The sequence below is a fragment of the Prionailurus viverrinus genome, chromosome D4 (assembly GCF_022837055.1).
Source record: "Prionailurus viverrinus isolate Anna chromosome D4, UM_Priviv_1.0, whole genome shotgun sequence".
NCBI classification, from domain to species: domain Eukaryota; kingdom Metazoa; phylum Chordata; class Mammalia; order Carnivora; family Felidae; genus Prionailurus; species Prionailurus viverrinus.
The window spans coordinates 17676066-17686820 of NC_062573.1; the positions used below are offsets into that span (position 1 = coordinate 17676066).

Genomic DNA, 10755 nt, shown 5'->3' on the forward strand with positions numbered 1-10755 from the left:
GTGGAAACAGAGACTGAAGGAAGTCTAGTAACTTGCCCAGGATCACACACTTGGTTAGTGGAGCGCATTATTAACCAGGATTGAAACTCAGGGTTTCACAGACCCCTTGCTCTTTCTACTACACCCTTAGTGCTTTGAGATCCAAATAGACCTAAAATCCAAATATGATCAAGAAGTAGAATGTCCAGTTCTGGTGAATTCGCTGGGAATCTCTGGAAACAGGTGTTTGTAGTTCTGCCTTATATGGGCTGATCACTTCAGAGACCCTTCCCATCCGTTGTCCTGTGAGTAGGATGCTTGAGAGTCTGTAGCAGAAATTGATACCCTGTGTGGGTCTGCAGCCCGCCCGGGCAGGCTACCCAGGTATAATATGAAGCCGGCCCCCATATGCAGGGGACCGGGAGACACTGAAGGAAGACGCAGGCTACTCTAGGTTGGTAGGTGGCAGTTTGGGGTGGCTTTTTGTTGTTGTTGTTGTTGTTGTTAAGTTTATTGATTTTGAGAGAGAGAACATAGCAGGGGAGGGGCAGAGAGAGAGGGGAAGAGAGAATCCCAAGCAGGTTCAAACTCATGAACCATGAGATCATGACCTGAGCTGAAAGCAAGAGTCGGACGCTTAACCAACTGAGATTAGGTGGCATTTTATTTTATTTTATTTTATTTTAATTTTTTTAATGTTTATTTATTTTTGACAGAGAGAGAGACAGAGCATGAGCAGGGGAGGGGCAGAGAGAGAGGGAGACACAGAATCGGAAACAGGCTCCAGGCTCTGAGCAGTCAGCACAGAGCCTGACGCGGGGCTTGAACTCACGGACCGTGAGATCATGACCTGAGCCAAAGTCGGACGCTCAACCAACTGAGCCACCCAGGTGCCCCATAGGTGGCATTTTAAATAAGCAAAGGGAACTTACGAGGCTTGTCATAACCACAAAACAAATGGTTCCCTGCACCTTTCCACTAAATCTTAAAAGTTTATAAAGAGGGGCACCTGGGTGGCTCAGTCAATTAAGCGTCCAACTCTTGGTTTCGGCTCAGGCCATGATCTCATAGTGGGTTCAAGCCCACATCGGGCTCTGTGCTGACAGTACAGAGCCTGCCTGGGATTCCCCCTCCCTCTCTCTCTGTCCCTCCCTCACTCGTTCTCTCTGTCTCTCTCTCTCTCAAAATAAATAAACTTAAAAAAAAGTTTATACAGAGACCCTAAGTGGGCTCAGTTATGTATACAATATAGGTGTTTTCAACCCCATGTTACTATCCTAAGGCTATCCTTAGGTTACTATCCTAAGGTTACTATCCTCTCAGCCCCTGGGAGCAGGAAAGGCAAGCAGACCCCACATTCCAAGGACAGGGGAGGGCGTGTGGAGCCTCTGAGTGCCCAGGTCCAACTCACCGGCCAGTGTGGTCACGTCTTTATGATGATGTTCCCCAACACCTGGTGAGGATGAGGCAGGTATAGGCCAGTGGGTATCGACTCTGCCTTGGCTTCTGGGGACAGGGGCCCCTTCATGTCTATGGAAGTTGGGAAATGGCCACTAGCCAAAATACCCACATTTAAGGTTTACAAGTAAATTCTTAACTCCAGCTTCCCAACAGCATCCTTTAATTTCAAATACTCCATGTGACGTTTGAAAATAAGAATAGAAAAGCTGTTCCAGACAAATTACGTGCATCTGTTGGTTTATAGCCCCTTTTAGCTGTACACAAATATAATTTTTATGTAAGATGTTGCAACTCTAGGCTTGGAGAAAAAAAAAATTTGAGTGAGTCAGAATTTGATGGAACTATGATGGGATGGATAGCATGGCCCTGAATTTTTCTTTGAAGCCAGAGGCAAGAGCTAAGACAGCTTCAGGGTTTGGAAGGGAGGATTAAAAGGGAGACGCAGGGGGCTCACTGAGGCTGTAGGGAAGCCGCAGCAGCCCTGAGACCTCGGGCAGGTCGCTTACCCCACGGGGGCCAGGGTTCCTCATCTGCCATCCAGGAGTGTGTCATGTCAGCTCTATGAGTCATCTGAGGGCTTAGGGGACACTGCTCAAATGTAAAGGGATGTTCATCTCAGTTTGGGAACTTCTTTCCCTGGGATTTTTGTGGAATCTCTGATCACCCTTCTTCATGTTGATGTGGGGCCCCCATGACAACAATGGTAACCTGAGCCCCCATGGTGAGCCTGGCACTGCCCACCATTCCCTCCGACCTCTGTCACCGTCTGGGAGGCAGGTGCTGTCCCTGTCTGTCAGGCAAAGACTGCAAATCCGAGAGGTTGGGTAGCAGGTTCAAAGTCATGTAGCTAACAGAAGATAAAATGAGTCCAGTGGAGTTCTGACTTCCACCTGTGTGCTCTTAACCTCTGTGCCATGAGGCCTTCCTTCTACTCATGTGGGTAGGGGAGGGATGCTGAAGGAGGGTGAGGTGGAAGGGGGGTGGTGTGGAGAGCAGAGAAGGGGCCTGAGCGCCTGGAGTGGGCTTGATGGGGAATGGGAAAGGATGAGAGGGAGAGGCCGCTCCTAGGTCAAGGCACTGTGTCTGAGGCCTCTCCTGTTCTTCCAGCAAGTGGACCCTGGTGACGAAGAGGGTGAGCTCTGTACTCCTCCTCTGGGCTCCAGCTCCAGGCTGGCTTGAGAGCTGTGGCCTCGGCCCTTGCAGGCTGACCCCCACCCTACTCTCCAGGAGAGGAGGGGACGCTCCTCTGGGAACAGGGAACAGACCCAGAGCACATTGGCTTTGCAGCTCTCAGAGTACCTGGTGTGAGTGAGAGGGCTCCGGTCAGACGCCCACCTGTCCATCCAGGTAATGGCTCATGTGCACCACCCCCACAGCGGAGGTTAGCTCACACCCAGGGGTTTTCTTGCAGACCAAATGTCACCAGTACTGGCCTGATCCTCCCGACGTCATGGAACACGGCAACTTTCACATCCGCTGTCAGTCAGAGGACTGCACCATCGCTTATGTGTTCCGAGAAATGCTGGTCACCAACACCGAGGTGAGCGGTGTCCCTTCAGTGAGTGGTCCGGGGGAGGGTGCAGCTTCAAGGCAGGTGCTAGACCAGATCCGCTGGGGGCCTGCACAGGGCAGTGCTTCCAGGTCTGTTCTCCGTTCACTCCCGGTGAGCATTTGGGTAAACGCTTGTGAAAGAACCAGCGCCCTTGTTCACAGCGCCACTGTTCACACTAGACAGCAGTGAGAACGCCCAAGTGCCCCGGGATGGATAAATGGATAGACAAGATGTGGTATATTTACAGAGTGGAGCGCTATTCAGCTTTTAAAAGGAGGGAAATTCTGATGCATGTTATAGCAGTGCTGAACCTTGAAAGACCTTATACTAGGTCAAGTAAGCCAGTCACAAGAGGAAAGTATTATGTGACTGTATAGAGTCCCTGGGCTAGTCACAATCAGGCAGAAAGAGGTGGGGTGATTGGCTGGGGGCGGGGGGAATGAAGAGTTAGTGCTTCATGGGTACAGAGTTTCCGCTTGGGAAGGTGAAAAAATCCGGGTAATAGTAGTGATCGTTGCACAACCCTGGGAATGTACTTAATGGCACTGAACTATATACACTTAATGGTTAAAATGGTAAACTTCGTGTTACATGTATTTTACCCTCTTGAAAAAAGAAAAAGCCAGTGTGTGTGGCCCTGATGGCAAGTACCATAGGAGCGAGTGGGAAGAAATCTCAGTGGACAGAAGGAAGCAGTCCTGACAGGGTGGCCCGAGCTGTGTCCCGGAGGGGGGAGCAGGAGTTTCCAGGGGCCACCGCAGGGCTGCGCGCAGCAGGCGAAAGGGCGTCAGGAGACAGGACCGCTGAGCTGAGGCTGAGGCTGGGGCCAGACTCAAGCTGCCCACTTGCTGGCTTGGCTCACCGAGGCCACCCTGCATCTTCCACAGACCGGGGAAGAGCACACTGTGACACATCTCCAGTATGTCGCGTGGCCTGACCACGGCGTTCCTGATGACTCTTCGGACTTTCTGGAATTTGTAAACTACGTGAGGTCCCTGAGAGTGGATGGTGAACCGGTGTTAGTTCACTGCAGGTACTGTGGCTTCCAGGTTTACTTTGGTTTGGTTTTTAAATACACATATTCCGTAGGGAAAGACCTGAGGAAACTTGGCAGAGATCACCCTAAATCCCACGAGACTCTATGCTTTTACGAGAAGGCTCTGCTCATTTCTTCTTCGCTGTTTCAAAAGATTGGGAATTTTATGAAAGCATAAACCTCTGATTGTAGAACTGAAGAAGCCCACTCCCCCCCTCCGCTCTCCCTGTGTCCTTGAGTTGCTGACCTTCACAATAGATGTGAACAAGAGGAGGGTGCAGCCCTTAAAGGTGGGTTTCTTTTCATTGGTGTTTAAGCCCTGGCCTCAGAATATATGAGGAGAGGCCTTTTCAGCCTGTTGGAGAGCACAGCCTGAATGTGTGTTTTGTATTCCCGAAGGTCAGGGGAGGAGAGCTCTGTCTGAGTAAACGTGGGAACTGGCTAGGCATTAAGCTGGGCCGTGCAGAAATACTGCCTGAGCAAATCCCAGGTCTCTGCTTCTGTCCCCCCCAGTGCTGGCATAGGTCGTACTGGCGTGTTGGTCACCATGGAAACAGCCATGTGCCTAACTGAGAGAAACCTGCCCGTTTACCCACTGGACATCGTCCGGAAAATGCGAGACCAGCGTGCCATGATGGTGCAGACATCAGTGAGTAGAAATCCATTGATAAAAGTCATAACAATGGCCCACGCTTTCTGAGCACTTGCCCTGGGCCAGGCCTGTGTGAAGGGCTTTGCAGGTTAAGAGACCAAGGCTCAAGGGCACTGCAGTGCTTGCCCAAGGTCACAAAACTTGTCAGGGGCTGAGCGACTCCAAAGCCCACCCCATCTGACCTCTGTCTCTCACTGTACGTCCCTTTCACTGCGTCTGTGCTGTGTTTCCAGCCAGCCACGTGGCCAGGGAGCAGCCCAGGTTGCATTCTACATGGTCAAGCCGCTGGCCCATCATTTGTCCCTCAGAAGCAAACAGAGTCACCTGAGGGTTTTACTCCACCTGTCCGTGTACAGATGAGCCTTTTGGCTCAGTGGACGTTTCACATGGCCCTACTCTCTCCTCCTTGGGCTATCTCCCATGTCTGCCACGTCTGGGTAAGTGGCACTGCAAGTGTCCTCAAGAGGAATCCTGTGGTTTTTCCCTAGAACCACAAGAGGGGCCGGGCGGGTGATATAGAAAAATGAGCATGATTCAGGCCCCTCCACATACTGGGTGACCTTAGATAATCACTTAGCTTCTCTCCAAGTCTCCATTTCCCCATCTGCAAAATGGGGACCATCCCACATTCATTTAGATAATTGCACACACCGAAGAGACCCAGACTTGTATGTAGTAGGAAGACTGAATTAGTTATAAATCTCAGCAGTAATGGGGGAAGTCCAAGGGTAAGAACTCGCTGGAAGACCATCAAAGCTGACTTTGAAAAGTCAAGGAAGGCTTTCTGGAGGAGTGGCCTCTAAGGCAAAACCCCCCAGATGAATGAGGCGGCGTAAGCAAAGAAAAGAGTGGGAAGTCCACCATGCAGCCAGCTCCGTGTCCTCAAAGGCTCAGGGACAGAGTTTATGAGATTTCTCTAATGATCGGGACCTCTTGTTTTATATTAGACTCAGGAAATACAATTAAGAGGGAAAAAACCGGGTTATTAAGAATATTGTTGGGGCGCCTGGGTGGCGCAGTCGGTTAAGCGTCCAACTTCAGCCAGGTCACGATCTCACGGTCCGTGAGTTCGAGCCCCGCGTCAGGCTCTGTGCTGACTGCTCAGAGCCCGGAGCCTGTTTCCGATTCTGTGTCTCCCTCTCTCTCTGCCCCTCCCCCGTTCATGCTCTGTCTCTCTCTGTCCCAAAAATAAATAAACATTGAAAAAAAAATTAAAAAAAAAAAATATTGTTCTCTGCCCCGCTGCATGGTATGGAAGACCTCATTGCCGGTTAAAAATTTTGACAGTGCATCTTCTTGGTAGATTTGCCTAGCTGGTGAAGAAGCACAATCTCAATGCTTTCTTTCACCCCGCACACTTCACTAAATGAGTTTCTCGGGCATTTCTTAATATAAAGGACCGTATCCCACAGAGCAGCTTTAGTGGCTCTCCTTTTTTTTATTAAGACAAAATCCAGACTCCTTCACCTTACCCTGCACAACCAGGTCCCAGCCACCAGTGCAGCCTCTCCGTCCGTGCCCAGGTGTTCCAGGCAGGGGATCCAAGCCCGACAGTGCCACTCAGAATGGGCCATCGGAGTCTCCACACTTGAGTGTACTGTACAGTAGAATGGTCACCCTGCAGTGACTTCACCCCTTCCCTGGCTCCTCCAGACCACCGGCCCCTCCCTCTGCTGTGGTTTCCATGACACTCTCCCCACCGCTCTCTGGGAGCAGCCCCCAGCCCTCACGTAGGAATCATGGCTTCACGGGTGTGCCTTCACGGTGTTTCCCTGGCACGTAGCACAGGGTCTGGCCTGGCCCGGAGCTGGAGGTCAGAGAGTATTTATGAGCAACGTAAAAGAGTACGCAGAGATGTGGTAGGAGGCAGAGTTTATGGAACCGTGGCTGGACTGACACCTTTCTTTTCTCTTCCAGAGCCAGTACAAGTTTGTATGTGAAGCGATTCTTCGTGTTTATGAAGAAGGCTTAGTCCAAATGCTGGATCCCAGTTAAGACAACTGTGAAATGTTCATTCCTCTTTCCCAGGGGCATCCTCCTTAAGGACAGACCTTCTCTTTGGAAGCAGCAAGAGGAATTTGTAGGCTGTGGGGAAGGAATGAGCACATTTGAACCCAGGCACTTTAAAGTTCTATAGAAGAGGTATCGTGTACATAGGAACCGTGTAGATACGCATGTGGTTGCAGCGTCAGTTAGGCCCGTTATTCCTCAGAGAGAAGTAAGCAAATGCGGATCTCAGTTTGGGGCCTGTCCTATTGCCTTCCTCCCTAGACATCACTGTGTTCCTGTAAACCATCCTTGGGCAATTGAGAGGGGACGCCAGCAATGCTCTTGACCGCCCAGAAACAAGATGGTGTGGCTATTTAGAGTTGCTTGGATGTTTTGTGTGTATATGTTTATCGGACTCTAAGGGCTGAGCTTTCTGTCCTTCTAGACGGAGCTGGAACCATTAGCATTCACCTGCCCCCTGCTAAGGAAACCCTGATGAATGTACTAAATGGCAGGGTGGTGGGATTTCAGGCTGAAGGAGCGGGCAGTACCTTTTCTGGCCTCCCTTCCTCTGTCCCATCTCCCTGCCACGTCCCATATTCATGTTTCTGAGAATCCTGTCTAAGATGCCCCGCTTCCTCCCTGCATTACTGACCCTATTCAGGCGCTCACGCGGTGCCTGGACCGGATTAGTCATGCAGCTTCGGGTGAGTTTTCAGTGGAGACTCTGAGCATGAGGACTCCCGCTGCATCCTGTCGTCCGTGCGTTAGTCTTAGGAGGAAGTGCTCTTGGCCTCTGCTTGCCTCTTGCTGTACATGCAGAACCCGAGACTGGAATTATCGACTACTGAATCTACTACATGGATTGCTGCTACTTCAAGCTATGTTACACTTGAAACATTACGATTTTCCTGAGGGGAGATGGGATATCATCTAAATGTTCAGAATCGTTGGCCCTGCTGAGGAAAGATCTAGTCATGGAACCATGGGAAACCCAGCTTCTAGAGGGTTGTCCGTGGATGTGTGTGGATGTGTGTGTGTGCGCGCCCATGGTAAGTGTTTCTCAGGACTCCTAACTTGATTCAAATTACAGTTGAGTTTATATAAAGAATGAGTCTCTGTATAGAAGAACAAATGTGTGCATTCACCCTCAGTTACAATGGTCTCCATTTCATTTCAAAGGAGAGGATCAGGCTATCTGAATATAAACACAATTTGATGTTAATTTATTCTAAGTACACCCTGATTTTGATTGTCCTAAAGAATTCTGCCTTTGTTCATACTGTGTTAAATTTTTAAAAAATTTGTGACAGGATTGTAGCAAATTATTTAAGGAAAATAAATTACATAAAAATTTTAATGTGGTATTTTTAAATAGCGGGTTTTATGTACCCTGAAGGACAAGGAAGCTAAGCCAGTTTCTTAATGGGATTTACAGAAAAAGGATGCTTTCATATCATAGTGCACAGAAGTGAAGCCATTTTGATGTTTAACAAACTCTGGACCAATTGAGTAGTTTCCTGGATGCGAGAGGGATAAAGACCCATATGATGGGAGCCGGGTTTCTAAAGGTTCTTTATCTCCAGACTTAGCATATTTAATTGCATACTTCCCTCTTTCCCCCACCAATATTTTACTGCCGAACGGCAGGGGTGGGAGGGAGGCGTCACACGGTGCCATCGCCCGCTACTGTGAAACAGGAGACCACCTAAGCCCGATCCTTGTCAGATTCATGCTAAGCCAGCAGAATGAATCAGGAGAGGTTGGAATTATGCAGTTGGAGATTTGGTTCCCGGTCCCACTCATCAACAACTAGCTCTTGGCCTGCTCACTTGAGAGTGCTACCTCTCTTTCCTCTATTTCCTGTAATTACAGCGTCCTGTAAAATAGGAGAAATAATGCTGAGGCTATGGGTTGAATACGAGGATTGAATAAAACGCTATCAGCCTGAGTTTTCATCAGCTGGAATCTATCTGACACTGCTGCAGATGCATTACTTGGAAGAGTTAACTTACCAGTGATTAGCCCCAAAACCCATGAAATAGAAGTGGAATTGTATGGATTTTTCTAAGAGAACGTTTCTTGGGCTGAGAACAAAAGCACAAAGGAATATCCTCATACCAGTGCCTTCTTTCAATCTGGACTCAGAAAAAATTCTACCAGTTAAGTCCCAAAAAAGAGGGGAAGGTGGAAAGCTGAGCTAAATTTAAATGCCATCAGGATGTTTAGCAAATCATTGCCATTTGATACAAATGCATCATCCCCCTGTGTGCAAGAAGCTTGAGGAGTCTAAATGTGTTTGGAGAGTTGTGTTTTACTTCTTCTAAGCAAATTATTTAATATAGTTGCAGGAAGGCTGTCATTACTGTACATAAATTTCAAAACAGTTTACCAGAGGTTGCAACTAGCCTTTTTCTGCCACCGTGCAGGCCAGAAGTTCAGACCCAGCAGATGTTACTCGGAACAGAATTTATGAAATACTGGGGAAGAACAGGACAAGAGAATTATCTAAAGGGGCAAAATATACGAGTAAAAATTACTATAGATACAACCAATTAAATTCTGTACCTCAGCATTCCTGCTGCAATACTTTACATATTTAAACAATTACACTGAAGCCTTTTTTGGTCCTAAGTGGGAAGCATCAAAATCATGGGAAATATTTTGCCTAGGAAATTTGGCTGGATGTGAACAGAGAGGACATTTTACATTTGTGTTTTGTTCTCTGGAAGATCTGATCAGATCCACTCATGTGCTGACTTAGGATGGGACATCCCTCCCGTGTCACTCTATAGCACCTACACTTGGTGTTTTGACTTCCGGCGGGGGGGGGGGGGGGGAGATTGAACTCGATTTGGCTAGGGGAGGTCAGGATGGGGGGTGTTATATCACCAACATGTGCTGGTCCATAATTCCTACCACAGTAATTTATATTTAAAAATGTTTTTGATTAAGTTTTTTATTTTAATTCCAGATAGTTAACACTAAAAATGCTTTTATTTAGATTAGTGTAGATGCTGTTTCTTTTGTGTTGCTACCTGATATTTTTGTTGTTGTTGTTCCTCAGAAATTACCATTTGAGTGCGAAAGAAAGAAAAAGAAAGAAAGAAAGAAAGAAAGAAAGAAAGAAAGAAAGAAAGAAAGAAAGAAATTATCATTTGAGTGAAATCAACAGCCCTTTTCATCCTTCAGAGGCAACAAAGAGGTGGCCTCAATAGGGAAGGCTCATTCGCATCTAGACCTAGACTTGGGTGACTTTCGGGCCTCAATTTCCTTATGTGTAAAAAAGAGGAATTTGGGCTGCACTAAATGAGTTCTTTGGTTCTTTCAACGTTTACCATTCTGGGAGTCTGTATTGCAGAGAATGGAAATTAGCCCTAAATCAAAGCCATATAACTCCTGGAGAGAAATGTGTCACATTTCCATGACTTGTCTCCAAGAGATTGTCCCTAACCTTGGCGGGGTTGAATGCCAAGACAAGGATTGCCACTGTCCGGTTCTTGCCCTTCTGTGCTGAGATCAGAATCGTAAAGATGGCAAAGACTGACCTCAGCCTGACTCTGAGGAGTCTGATGGCTGACTGTCCGCCATCTTTGTAACCCACATTCTGTTTGCAGCAATGAAAAGATCGGTGTTATGTAGTTTCGAAAAGTATCTTAATGAGCAATATTTTTTTTTCTGTAAATTCGGGATGTTTTTCATTCTGACCTGTCAGCGACGCTACTGAAAAAGTTTGATCAATATAAAAACATTCAAGCTATGCAACACTGTGTGTCGAGATTTTTTTTATTCTAATCATCGTCTTGATTTCTGAAAGGGTTTTATTATGCTTGCGTTCTGTTCGTTTGTTTGCTTTTTAGTAAATATTAACTCTCTTGGAGGAGCGTGCTCTCTGCCCATCCCTACCTTCCCTCTGGTCAGGAGCATGGCCGTGCAGAGTACCTGCTTCTGTCTTGACCTTGTGTGGCTAATTCTAAATTTGAATTGGGTTCAGCTGTCATGACAACAGCAGCTTACGCAAAGAAGTTTCAGTACTTTCTATCACCCAGGGCTGCCAGGGTGGCTCCGTGATCCCCAGAACCCAGG

General features: G+C 47.8%; 1 protein-coding gene across 9 annotated transcripts in view; it reads left to right on the forward strand.

The window, feature by feature from the left end:
* PTPN3 (protein tyrosine phosphatase non-receptor type 3) overlaps positions 1 to 10431 on the forward strand; it is a 115295-nt gene extending 104864 nt beyond the window's left edge. For 7 of the 9 annotated variants that reach the window (XM_047831472.1, XM_047831471.1, XM_047831475.1 and 4 more), the window contains 4 exons: positions 2852 to 2980; positions 3880 to 4025; positions 4542 to 4677; positions 6598 to 10431. In XM_047831472.1, coding sequence (XP_047687428.1) covers positions 2852 to 2980; positions 3880 to 4025; positions 4542 to 4677; positions 6598 to 6675 — 489 coding nt within the window. In that variant the 3' untranslated portion in view covers positions 6676 to 10431. Of the gene's footprint in view, positions 1 to 2851; positions 2981 to 3879; positions 4026 to 4081; positions 4678 to 6597 lie in introns of those variants that run through there. The other 2 variants (XR_007146555.1, XM_047831474.1) reach the window with 2 other exon arrangements.
* Positions 10432 to 10755: the final 324 nt, after the last annotated feature.